General features: G+C 36.6%; 1 protein-coding gene across 2 annotated transcripts in view; it reads left to right on the top strand.

Annotated features, from left to right (window-relative positions):
• The window catches only part of SYN2 (synapsin II), a 393703-nt gene that overhangs the window by 316462 nt on the left and 62884 nt on the right, over positions 1 to 14357 (top strand). Inside the window, exons 6-7 of one of the 2 annotated variants that reach the window (XM_038410236.2) lie at positions 7728 to 7790; positions 11400 to 11542. In XM_038410236.2, coding sequence (XP_038266164.1) covers positions 7728 to 7790; positions 11400 to 11542 — 206 coding nt within the window. Of the gene's footprint in view, positions 1 to 7727; positions 7797 to 11399; positions 11543 to 14357 lie in introns of both variants that reach the window. The other variant, XM_043518660.1, reaches the window with a different exon arrangement.

Genomic DNA, 14357 nt, shown 5'->3' with positions numbered 1-14357 from the left:
AAAAATAATCAAACTGTATGGAAATTTTAGGGGGAATCACAGTGGCACAGAATCCGTGCTACACCCCAGCTTTTAACAGATTCTTGGAGGTACCTCTTCAGTATGCCAGAGCCCCAAGAACAGCCACTCTTCTTTAAGGGTAGGCTAAGTAGCTTCAACACCTCCAAGACTGAACCTCTGGGCTCCAGCACTCCAGTTTCACACTGTGCGCTCTGCTCGCAAGTTCAACCAAGCTAGACTCCTGTTCAGAGGCTTTCAGCCTCTTTGGGGATCAATGCACTTCAACATTTGCAGACACCAAGCAGCCTTTTCAAAACAAAGTAGCAGTTATTAGTCAACTGGAATATAGCAGTGGGAAGCTCTTAGGTTAGCATAGAGAAGCAAAGGTTAAGATAGAGTTTGGACTGGAAAGCATCAGGGCTCCACCCAACCAACTTGCTATAGAAGCCATTTTGGCTCTCATAGACTTTAAGGTTAGAAGTGACAGTTGTGATCATTTAGTCTGACCTCCTGCACACTGCAGGCTATAGAACCTCACCCACCTGTTCAGTCTGTCATTGCCAGGTGAGAGCTCCTATGTGTCCCAAGGACAGCTCTTATCCTAGTCTCACCTCTTGGTCCATTGTTTTCCTCTTGCAGACTCATGCTCTGAGTTCAGAAATTCCTGTTGATAGGTGTCAGTTCAGTCCTTGGGGTTCCCCTGGGCTTTATGGATCCTCCACTGATGTGGTTTAGTTGCAGCCAGTCCTTAATGACCTATTCATACCACCCCAGCCAGATACATAATACAAACCGCTCACGTCTCCTCCTCTGCCCCAAGGTAGCATTTAGTCCTTCTATACTCATTGGGCTGAAATCCTAGGTCACGTAAGTCACTTGCATGCATATCATTCATAAAAATATTACAGAAAATTCCCATTTGATGACAGCAGGAAAATAGATTCATTTATATTGATAATTTGAGGGGGAACCCCAAACACTGGGTTTAAAAGATTTTGACCAGCTGTCGCGCCACGTGTTGATGATATGTTGTTTTGTTTAGTTCAGTTCCCAAATACTGCAAGACCAGATAAAATTGTTAATGAGTTTAGTTACCCCTGAGTAACAGTGTACAAGTACAGCAGCTTTACATATAGAGAACTACCCACTGCTGATTAAAACCCCGGTACAATAAAGTACTCCCAATACATACTTAATATTAAGCATGTGTTTAAGTGCTTTGCTGAGTTAGGTCCTAAATGCAAAAGTGAAGTCAAACCATTTAAATTAATAGTAGAAAACGTTTAGCATTGCTTGCTTTTTATAGGCCCCTAAGTGGCCACACAGAATGGGGTGAGGGTTGGGGGAGCCCCTTCCATGCCCCTTGATAGGATAAACAGGGGGCCAGGATCTGGCCAGCGGTCTTGGTTTTTTGTTTTTTTTTTAGAAAAAAAAAAGTTTACAGTATCACCTGTTTTTCCAGAGGACATGTCTCATTCTCATTGTGACCTGTTTTTTCTTAACTCTTTCTCTCACTCACACACACAAGCATGCCTCATTTGCATACAAAGTTTCTTTGTGCACATGCATGGTCATTTGAAAATACTTTGACTTCTAATTTAAGTATCTGTTAATGAACTAATCGTATTTGGGTGTGTAAACGTGCACATTTAGATTTGAAAAGCAGGCTCTTAATGACCAAATTTGTTCCCAATAGTAAGTAAAGTCTGTTGTCCCTTGAGACATCATTAGAAAAAGTAGCAAGTATGTGTTTTTGTCCTGCTAAATTTTCACTCACAATTATGTAACCATAGCCAAAATCTGCCTAAATGTTGCATTTACAGTATATTTACAGTGTTTTAACATCTTTCTGCAATTAAAATGAACTACTGTTGAAAACCAACTTTTAAATGCATAGTTCCTTCATATCCTTCAGATATTGCATTACTATTTTAATTCAATGGAATACCAATTGCATTATTGGGAATAAAAATGTGTGATTAACATTTAATTGGTGGTTTCTGCCAAAAGGTTGTTGATGTGAAATACTATTCAGATGTGTCAGGCTTAAATGTATTGCCATTGTCATCAGGATTATACTGATAGCATAAAACAACTTGGCTATGCACAGGATGTTTTGAAATTCTTAAGGTGCCTGTTGTTTTTTTTTTTTTTTTTTCCCCCAGGATACTGACAATTCTATTTTAGCTCTGTGTATGAAGTGTTCCTACCTTTCCACATTGATTGCATCTTTCATTCCTTACTCCCAAAGAGCAGAGGACAGTAGGCTGTCACTATCTAAAACATGAGATGCACAAAATGCCTTCTTTGGTTAAAAATAATCCTAATTGTACATATTTTCTTTTACTCTATTGTAGTTGTTGTTTGATATAATATACCCGTTCCTTCCCTATCCTGGAATTTAAATTCAGAGAGGATGCATAGCCCATACTTTAGAGCAGTGAATTTGGAGGAACCAGCAGACCAGGGTTCTGTATTCCCAGCTCTTACTGCATGAAGAGTGTGAAGTCACAATTGCTGTATTCTAAAATGATACCCCCATTCAAGCTCACAAGAATCTCATAATGAAATTGAAATCCCAGCTGCAACTGGAGCTTGCAGCAGCAAAGGCCAGATTTCAAGGAAGAAACATTAGCTAGCTACCTTGTTGGCTTGTGTTAAAATGCCTCCCTGCAGTACGCTATTTATTTTAAACTTGGCCACTCTCAATAGAAGACGCACAGCATTACATAAGAAATCCAGACTTCTATTGTAAGCGTTAAGGCCTTCAGTTCCTGTTTTCTTTCTCTTATCATAGTCAACATTTGCTTTGGGGAGAAAAGGTAAATAAAAAAGAAACTCTATCATGCAACTTCCTACAAAAACAACTATAGGGATTTTTGTTTGTTTTTTTAGGAATATAGAAAAATCAGTTGGAGCAGCATTGACTCAAATGTGTTATTGAGGAGCAATACTGATTGCAAAGTTGTGCAATTCTAACAGATCTACTAAGCCGCTCAACAATGCTTCTAAGGATTTTATAAAGAAGAAAATTAAGGAATGGGTTACAACTGTAGTTATTAAAGGTTCCAACTATACTGTAAAAAGGGATGCCTAAATTCCCCATTAAATTCTACAAGGTGTCAGTGTGGGTTTGATTTAAATCAAATTGATTTAAATCACTAGTCAGGAAGACTCTATTTAATCATGGATTTCTACATAAAAGTGCATTCTTGCTGGTTGTTATAACCTTAATACATATTCTTCACAACTCAGATGGATGTAGGTTTCATTTTTAGAAGGTACACACTATACATTTTTAAATGATTTATTTTGAAAACTTTTCAGATTAGTTTTACAGCTATATCAGAAAATGAATGAGTGTTTGGTTATTTCATTTACCAAAGGTAATTGAAGCATATTTTTATGAAGCCATTGGGAGGTAACTATCTCCAATTCAACAGGTTAATAATTAATATTTGGAGGATTTTCTTGCCATGCTGTATTAAAAGGAGAACATCACCAGACAGACATTTAAATTGTTTTATTTAACTAAAACAACGTTATGTATTCTGGATTTTTTTCTGCAACCACGAACGCATATTTTAACAAAACAAGCATAAGAATTTTTGAATTTAGTTAAACATTCAAGTTTTTTAAAATTAGGTTTGTTTTTGTTAAAATTGTTTTAACTAAAATAGTTAAATGAAATATTAAAAAAAAAAAAACAAATTAAATCAACGATGTCAGCCAGGTCAACATGAGAAACTTAAAATATTGGCTTCTGCAGCTAACTCTGTTGTCTTCACCTTCATTTTCCTGTTTGTTCATCATCTGGAAAAGAAAAACAAGCTTTCCAGCTTTTTCAGGTTCCAAACAATTTGGAATGAATTAGTCCAAAGGAAGAAAATATTCTTTCTACACTGGCAGAAGAAGCTACTGCTGTTAAGTGAGATTATTACTTCAACAGTCTCTGAATCCAAGTGCTTAAGTGACTTCCACTAGTTCACTCATGTGACTTTCTTTAAAACATCAGCAGCAAACCTATATTTCTTGAATTGTTCACCCTTAACTCTGAAGTTTATTATAGTTGGCATTATGGAGGGATGATTGCTGGATATCCATGTCATAGCCAACTCCTCTTCTTCAGCAGTTAAGGTTTGACCCTGGTACCGAGTATTGAGAATATTTGCAAGAAAATGAGCTGAAGATAGTGCTTGTCTCATTCGGTTTTTAATGCTTGTAATTTAACTCTGTCATTGCATATTTCTCTTTTTAAGATCTCACTCAGTTCCTTCCAAATTTCAAGAACATCAACAATAAAACAGCTATTTCCCTGCATTTTGTTCCAGGCTACAGAAATAGGCTTCAGGGTACTCGGCATGTGTTCAACATTTCTTTTAAGCCCAATGTTGAGAACTTTGGCTGTAACAATGCCATCTATTTTTTCATGATTTTGTTCACAAACTATCATCAGATTAGGCCAGTTCTTGATCTAGTGCTCAAAACAGTCCACTCTTGAGTTCCAGTGTACGTCTTGTGGGAGAGTTAGCCTGGTTCCTCCCACTTTTTTCAGAGCAGCTGCTGCAAAGTGGTTGTTACGGAAGTATTTTGCAATTTCAACAACATTAGCTTTTATTTCTGGAACACTGAAGTCTTTGGCTAGGAGGTGCATCAAATGAGCACAGCAACCATATGTTGTTAGCTTGGGACTTTCTTCTAAATAACTTCGTCTCATGTTGGATACATTTGCAGCATTATCTGTGACCAAATTGCATACTAGACATTTGATTTTTTTTTCAGTTTGTTATAGCTTTTACTGCTACTTCTTGTAAGTATTCTGCTATGTGTGCATTTCTGGTGTATCAACTGTTTCTGTAAGGAAGACATTCCCTTCTTCTGTTGTCACACAAGCACATACAATAGGATCATTGTGGACATTGCTCAACCTGTCAAGACTCGGGTTAACAATTTCACCCTCTAGACCTTTTGCACACTGCTCAATTTCTCTTTCATACACTTTATCCAGCAATTTGCCTGAGACATCTACCCTGTTGGGTGGACTGTATCCTGGTCTTAATGACTGAACCATGTTAATGAAGTGTGGGTTCTCAACCATATAGAAAGGAGAGTTTGTTGCATAAACAAACTGGGCAATTTTTTTCCTCAATTGCCTCTTTTTGTAATCTGCTGGTTCTTATCACAAACTTATCTATGGTTGTTTCTGGATGATGGAGATTTTTTTTTTCTTTTTGCTACAGGTGGTATACTGTGGCTATGTGACATGCATGATGTGACTGAAACACTATCATTGGCAGATAACTCTGAAACAATAGAAAATAATGGTGATCTTGAAGGTGGATAGTCCTCAGAATCCTGTATGTTGTTGATGGATTCTCCTAAACAAAATAAGTCAGTGCAGTTATTTTAATTATTATTACCATAATACTCATTTAGTATTACTCATTGCATTCACTGACACTCAGTACTACTTTAAAAGTAAAATTGTAAAAGATCTGCCTATTTCAGCTATTTATTTTGTATCACAACTGCATCTAAAATGATAGTACCATAGAGTAACAACTATATTTTTTTTGCTCAAACGTGAGAATTCAAGAACAGTCCAGAAGGAAGACAGGCAGTACTTAAGAAAGAAGTACGAAATAAAAAGGTTTACCAACCTGAAGATCCTGTATGTTCAGGCATGTTCCTTTCATCATCTTCAACACAGCTTCCTCCTAAGAAGGAATACTTCTCATGATGTTGTTTCATTCAGGAAACCAGGCCTTGCATTTTTTTGTTGCACTGTTTGCATTTTGCATGCATGTCTGTCTTATCCAAAGGTAAAGGAACTTCATTAAAATATTCCCAAATTGGATTTCTTTTACAGCCTACTGCCATTATAGGTTTTCCCTTCTGTGAGAGAATCATATGGTAGATCTCAAATCAATGAAGGCTACACTCAGAGAGACCTCAAGACTTTTGGAATATGCTGCTCAAACAGTTTCACTTTTGTTTTTACTGCCTGTCTTCCCTTCTCACATTTATCTCAAGACTACTTCTTGTCCAGATCTATTCCGCGCCCAACAATCTTCTATTCATTCAACTTTTTGAAACTTCTCACTTTTAGAGAGAGATAAGGGATTGACTCTGTGTACACAAATTTGGAGAGGGACAATAGAGTTGAGGTCTGTTATTTCTCACATCTATATATTTATTTATTTATTTAAAACCATTTTTGCTGTTAACAAGCATATTATCTCTGGACACACACATCCACAGTTTGAGAACTGCAAAACTAAGCATCTCTGATGGTATCTTCTAGACTGAGCACTGAGTTCCATAAAGTAGATAAAAAGATTAACCTAAATAATATATACAGAAGCCCCTGGAACCCCATAAGATTGGGTCCCTAATCTATGAACTATTGGAACTCATTTACAAAATTTCTTAAACATTACATGAATATATTGTCTCTTACTGTAGAATTTATAATCCCTATTCCATGATGAGATATTTTTGAGCTATAATGTAGCTTTAGATAGGTTTTTTCCTCAATGCATTTTATCAAAAAGATCTGATTTAAAAAAATGGATTCTTTTAACTTAAATGTCTTTTTTTAAAATTTATTTTTATCCACCCTGCAAGGTGTGGTGTAGAAGTGTACTATTCATTTCTGGCATTTTGCTCTATTCTCCCTTTGTTTGATGGGTTCTGAGAAAATACAGTCTTCTCTCTTCGTCCCTTCAAACACACACGCATGCAGAGCATGGTACGAACCAGCTTTGGTGATAGAGCACTGAAATCCATGAGAGATGAAGTGCCCTCTTTAACAAAGAGGATTTGGCTCTTATACTCTTCTCATGCTTTGAGATCACTGTCCTTATGAGCACCAAAAATTACCTGGCTTGCCAATCAAATATATAATGGGAAGCCCAGATGCTAACCCTGGGATTTTAAGTTAGAAATTCAAATTACAGGTATAGAGGGTGCCATTAAAATCCAATATCCACCCTTCCAGCTATCGTAGTCACCTGCAGGAGATCTTCTGCCATTAAATCTGAGCAGGCTGAGAGACATGAGAATGACTGTTATCAATGGAAGGTACACATTTTTCAGCATCTCTCCAAATCAAGTTCTAACTGGAGAGTGGCAAATGTTGTTTTTAATGCTGCATGCTGTGAGATAAAGGTCTTCTCTGTGTTGGAATCCTAAACTGAGTTAGAATGTTGTGGGTGTATCTTTATTATGAAGTTTTTTCTCAGCAGAGCTTTGCAGTAAATGAAGTTTCAAACTTCTTCAGGTAATTTTTCTTTTATCTTCTGAAATTGAATTGAAAGGAATGTAGCTTTTGATTATGCAATTATCTAAGATGTTGTATGGGCATGTTGTTCATAATGTAGCCCAGCTCTAAACAAACCCTTGGGTTCAAGTTAAATATCTGAGCAATCCATGTATACTTCTAAAATATCTGCATGGGAAGAGCTGTTTGACTGCATTTTTTGTTGTGTTGTATAAACTAAAGGCAACGCTACATGGGACAGAGAGGAGTATAACATAGTAATGATTATGTTCTTGCAAACAACAGCTTGACTGATGAAGATATGCAGGCAAGTTTAATCCAGGATGAAGAAAATTCTAATGAATCCTGAACAGCAACTTCATAAGTTATTTTCATGAATATTAAAATGTTCATGATGTCAATGGTCAATTAAATTAATATTGTTTTTCTTTTCTTCCCCTCTTAGTTAACACTACCAACGTTTCCTGTTGTCGTGAAGATTGGACATGCTCATTCAGGCATGGGAAAGGTGCAGGTGCTATTTATATATACATGCTAGAGGTTTTCTGGTGCTAGTCTACATTTTAATTGTCTAAATATTAAAATATATAAACTTCTCCAAAGTAGGTGTTAAAACTTGTGCGCTGGCCAAATTCCAACTCAGGGTCCTGATTGTGCAAAGCCTTGGGTTCCTATTCAGGACAGTACTAAAGCATATGCTTACATCCCCAGACATCTTAAATTCTGACCTTGAGAGAGGCACTTAACCACATGCTCAAATGCTTTCCTGAATCAGGGCCTTGTATGATGATTCTGTTGCCTGTAGCAGAACTACCTGAAAAGTCAGCTTTATAAGCACAAGTAAAGATTTGCAGGTCTGAGAATCTGGTGAATAAATTTTCCTACAGCTTCCTAAATTCCCACAGTAGTTTCAATTGGATACAGTATTTTTCTTAAAAAGAAAAGGAGTACTTGTGGCACCTTAGAGACTAACAAATTTATTAGAGCATAAGCTTTTGTGAGCTACAGCTCACTTCATCGGATGCATCCAATGAAGTGAGCTGTAGCTCACGAAAGCTTATGCTCTAATAAATTTGTTAGTCTCTAAGGTGCCACAAGTATTCCTTTTCTTTTTGCAAATACAGACTAACACGGCTGCTACTCTGAAACCAGTATTTTTCTTCATTTCCTGTCCTGTAAAGTTGCAGCTCACTCGCTGCATTCAATCCAGAGGCAACTGCATTTTACTAGTGGGTGAAGCAATTTCTATATCACTTACATCTCACAATGGTGGTTTGATTGTATAGCTCAATTAGGCTTCCACTGATGTCAATAAGTGCAGGTACTCAATTGTTAGACATTTCCAAAGTGCTAAGAGATCTTCAGATGAAAAAGGATTGAAGAAGGGCAGAGTGTCATCAAATGAAACTTATCCCCTTGGATTTCCAAAAATTCTATGAATGAAATATCGGCCATTGAATAGTAGAAAATTGATTTGTCATTTAAAATATTTTAGTCAATAAATATGCAATCTTTTTGTATTTTGGATTTGTTAAGGAAATGATTTAATTTCCTTGATATTTAACATTTTGCATAGCTCTGAGCCTCCTGTATACAAGAAACTTCACCTACTACAAAAATTATGAACACAAGCAAATATCCCATGACTGAACAACGCAATTGCTTAAACATCCTTACTAGGAGTTGATTGGCTTAAGCAACCAATCTTTTTTTTTTTTGAGGTCTATAAAATATATGTGACTTTAAAAAACAAAACCAGGAACCTTTTTATTTTCTCCACGCTGCTACTTTACCATCCTGGATGTTCTTACTCTGTTGATTTGGGGAAAGTTTATCAACACCTCTTTGTATGAGGGTTTTTTAATCTTAGTCACTCCATTATTCTTCCTCCTCCCACCTATATTGGTTCTTTAATGGGATTTTTTCTACACCATCTAACTTTTTTTCCATATATTCATAATTTTTCCACCATAGTGGCCAAATACTGTTCTTAAATATATGCATGCAACTCCCAGTTAAGTGTTTATACCATAACATTTTTTCAAGACTTTGGCATTAGTACATTGTATCTATCTATAGCAGTGGTTCCCAAACTTGTTCCGCCACTTGTGCAGGGAAAGCCCCTGGCGGGCTGGGCCAGTTTGTTTACCTGCCGCGTCCGCAGGTTTGGCCGATCACAGCTCCCAGTAGCCGTAGTTTGCTGCTCCAGGCCAATGGGAGCTGCTGGAAGCAGCGGCCAGTACATCCCTTGGCCCGCTCTGCTTCCAGCAGCTCCCATTGGCCTGGGCAGCAAACCACAGCCACTGGGAGCCGTAATCGGCCGAACCTGCGGACGCAGCAGGTAAACCGGCTTGGCCCGCCAGGGGCTTTCCCCGCACAAGCGGCGGAACAAGTTTGGGAACCACTGATCTATAGAGTTGCTAGACAAGGACTTAGGAAAAATCTGCCTTTCAGTTCTTTTTTTCAAAATTTTCTCATGCTGTGGAATAGGGGAAAGTGAATGGTAAAAAAAAAAAAAAAAAAAAAATTTTTATTCTGAATTCCATAATTTAAACTGTAGACAGGAGGAGCAATTGGGAATGAAATTTTACAGATTTAGTTAAATTGTAATCCGTTTTACAGATCAGAATCTTAATAAAAAGTCCATTTTATTAATACTTGTAAATTCAGCCTGGTGTAATTCCTGTGGAAATCTCTGGGCTGAATACATTGTGGAATTTAGTGTAATAGAAGTGCCAGGTACATATTGCCTGCATCCCATAAGTTGCTGTGAGGGAATGTTACCTATATTTGTGCATTATCATTTTTCCACTTGTGTATATATATTTTCTGACCAGCTTACACAGATTCATAACCATCACCATTGAATTTGGCCTATAAAATGTTCCAGCTTGTTGGATAAAATTTTCATTTCAATCCAAAAGTTGATGGAAATGGCTAAAGTTGTGATAATATAATTGGGCTGCTTTGACATCAAAGCTACAGGCTTTGAATCCAGGCACTTACAGTTAACATTGAGCTTGGTCCAATTCCCACCGAGTCAGTGGTGAAATTCCCATAGATTTCAGTTGGAGCAGGATATGCCCCACTGTGCAAGTTACGGCACTCACATTCTTCTGATATACATGGTTATACCTTAAAAAACTATGGACTCATCCTTCAAGATATTGAGCTATTTTTTCAGATGATGTGTTCCCTCAGCTTTTATTGAGCCTCATTTCAGTTCAGAACACTTAGGACCTTGGAGGACTGGTTCCTGACTATCAAAACATTTTTAAAACAAGATTGATGTAAAGTTTGTGTATACCCAACACATGCTTTTGCACACATTCAGTTTTCACATTATTCCTCAAAATCTTCATTAGTCTGTCACCTTATTTAAAGGTACAACACAGATACTAGATACCCAATAGGTGTATTTACTTATCTCAAAATTAAATATGAAGTCCTATAAGCAACCATTTGTGTTTCGGGTTCTAATGGAGATTCCTGAAGGCCAGAACAGCTGAACCATATTGGATTTAGACTATAGAATTCAATCCTTTAACAAACATCTCCCAGTCTGGTGAGGTGTTTGAAACATTATGGTATAAATAGACTCCAAAATTCATGGGCAGATAATGCAATTAGGTTTTTCTGGTTTGGTTGGGTTTTTGTATTCCTTTCCTTCCTTCCTCTTATTATAACTGATCCATCCCGCACAGAAGTACTGTTCACTGCATCCTTAAAACTGAAATGCCAAAATGCTACAATAAAATACCTATAAAGAACTATTCTTAGAGATTGTTTGTGACACAGAAATAAACATCAGTATTTTAAAAGGGTTTCCAACAAACAAAATGTAATGTCGATACTTGATTGCCTTCTACAACAGTGAAGATTAAATTTCTCGCTAGAAATTACACATCTTATTGCAGGAATATTTTTGCCATATTCTAGTTTTGACAACTACAGCTTTTTTTACAGATTAGATAAATTATCCATTCTTTGTTTTGTAAGCTGACACTATAAAAAGTAATATTTCTCACAGGAGTCGTTTGCAATTGCATTTTACAGTACATGCTTAACTATTCTTATTGTTTTTCTCTTCCTCCTGCTGTTTGTGTTATGACAACAGGTTAAGGTAGACAACCACTACGATTTTCAGGACATAGCCAGTGTGGTAGCACTTACCCAAACCTACGCCACCACTGAACCCTTCATAGACTCCAAATACGACATCAGGATCCAAAAGATAGGCAGTAACTACAAAGCATACATGTGAGCCAAAAATTATTTCCTTTCATTTTCTGATTTCAATATTTACAAAGCAGTACCAAAGTTCACTTGATTGAAGACTAATGCCTCTTTTTAAATAGTCCCCTATTATCAGCACTTTTGGGAGGAAGGTATTTTAGCCTTTTTTAAATTTGTTGATGGACATTTTCAATCATTTCAAAAGCTTTTAAGTGATAAAATATCTCAGCTGTTTCATGTTTATATTAATAATGCATTTTGTTGAACTCTGTTTGTTACAGAAATAACAATGGAAATGCTCTGAGAGAATAAAATAACTAATATTTCAAATGGAAAGCATACAGAGGTTATAAAAAATGGAAATTAAAAGGGGTCTTGTGGAGAGGACAAAATGGACTTTACTTCAAATGGTTTAAAAGATGGCAAAGTACTTTCTAATTATTTTTTGGTGGGGGGAAAGAGAAGAGAGGAATTAAACACCTGCTTAGGACATTCCAGAATGGTTACCTGCAACTCCCATGTGGGTCAACTCTTTCACAGCAATTTCTCAAAATAGTTTCAGGGAACCAACAAAAAGAAGCGGGGTCTGATTGTTTTATCGGTGACTTTTTAAATCCCTTCAGCAACAAGACCCAATTTTATTATTAAAAAGCTTTGAGACAACTTTAGGTCATTGTCATTCACAGAGAGACCTGAATGTATAACTCTTAATTAATGGCACAGAATATTTCATTCTAACTGCACCTGATATAACTGAGACCCCAGTCTTGCAATGACCTTTGGACAGATGTACATATAGCTCTTCTGATGTCAGTAGAGCTTGGAGTGGGTGCTCACAGCTCTGTCTTTCCAGGGGTCACTGTAGGATCAAGACATAAATTTGTTACTCATAATTCAGTTGTTGATGCAATGGGCACAATATATATAGTATGCACCTAGGGATTCCCATATTTTTGGAAAGGTGAAGGAATTCTTGTACATTAATGTTTTTTTATTTATTGCTATATTTGAGCTAAAGTACAGCCTAACTCCTAATTTTTATTGGGCAGACTAGAAACAGTGAGATTAACACAACTCTACCATTTGTTTCAGAAAATGCTGCATTAACACACAAAGTATTGAATTTATGCAAGAATACAAAAACACAGGAAAAAGAAACAAATAGCAAATGAACTTCTGTAACAGAAAATACTCACTGGGACCAAAGCTGGGTCTCTTGGAAATCCTTCCCAAAGATAATTCTTCAATAAAATTTCAGCAAAATGTCAATAAAGTGCTTTAAGCATTTTTACAAAATCTTCAGCCACAGTTACCAGTTTTAAGGTAGATGCTTAAGAATTTGAAAACAACCGTGGCCCTATATGAAAACAACTGTGGCCCTATACAACTTGTACCCATCAGACCTCCTTGTCAGTATCTTTCAACTGGTGGTTCCGAAAGAGCAGTTTTAGCAGTAAGGTACAACTGCAGAATGGTTATGACACAAACCACTGCAGGACCAGCAGAAGCAGAGTACATATGAGCAATTTGATGGTTCAGTAGTATAAGGTGGTGAGCTGCTCCTTCTTTGAGGTGTTGCACCTCATCAACAGTGAAATTGATGGGAGTTTAAAGCACTCTGTGCTTCACAGCACTGGGCCCTAGATTTGTTGGATTGACTGAAGACCAAAATTCTCTTAGGAGTCTCACTCATGCTATTTACCACATTTAACACTTTTTTTTTTTTACTCTGAAAATGCAAATAGGAAAACAGACCTCAAAAACTGAATTAAAATGGTGGTATGTTCCTCAGACTTTTTTTTTTTTTTTAAATCTCCATTGTCTCCAAGATAGGGAATTGTCTGAACACTATGAGCCTAGCTGCTATTCCCCTAGATTCTTATGAAGAAATATTAATCTATTGTTATATACTCTAAAGCAACATGAAAAACAGGCGATTTACCAAATCACTGTACAATACCTCATATGCATTCATATAAGTTTTGTCAGTAGCATCTTGTTCTACAGCTGGTTCTCATTTTCTGCTATGACACAGAAACAGAGTACTTAAAGAGCTACCACAGAAAATACCAGCAGAACATTTGTTTTTGTAGTTTAAAAAGTATTATTAAGAGCTTCTGTGTTGTAATTCTGTGGGAAATTGTGGTATAATCTGGATCCATGACTCACAAAAAAGGGATGTTTAACATTTGCAGTGGAGATTATAGACAAAATGCAGTGTTGGATCACTCCAAATACCACAGCTCCTCAAAAGATTTCATGACATGCACACAACTACCAGTACAGGATTCATTACATCTGACTTCAAGGAAATATAATTAAAAAGGGTGAAGCACAATGAAAACATACACATGTAGAAAAGTACCAAATGATCTTAAATCCCCACCCTCTCTTTCCAAAAGCAACACACGTTGAATCCATAATTCTCTGACCAAAAGAACAACAAAACTAATGTGAAGTGTTCACATCAGTCTAAAGTAGTAATCTGTACTGTAGTATCAAAACTCCACATCAGCATTGCAAGTACAGTGTGTGGTAATTTATGTACCTCTTCATGGAGAGAAGTCACTGGCCAGAATAGAAATGCAAGTGATTTTTCATCAGATTGGAGGGGAGTAAAAGCCTTTTATACTTGAGCTAGTAGAAAGTGTTATATTAATGTCAAATTCTTTTTCTTTTAAGACATTGCTTCTCTTCAAACTTCACAAAGATGGATATGAGCTGAAAATATATGATAGGCACAAGTGTAATGCAATCTAATGTGCTAGGACTTGATTCCCTGATTAATACATAATTAGTACATCTGTTTATTCAATTAATATATTTTTAAAATCTTTTA

This window comes from Dermochelys coriacea, chromosome 7 (assembly GCF_009764565.3).
Source record: "Dermochelys coriacea isolate rDerCor1 chromosome 7, rDerCor1.pri.v4, whole genome shotgun sequence".
Lineage (NCBI taxonomy): Eukaryota > Metazoa > Chordata > Testudines > Dermochelyidae > Dermochelys > Dermochelys coriacea.
This window is presented reverse-complemented; position numbering and strand designations above follow the sequence as displayed.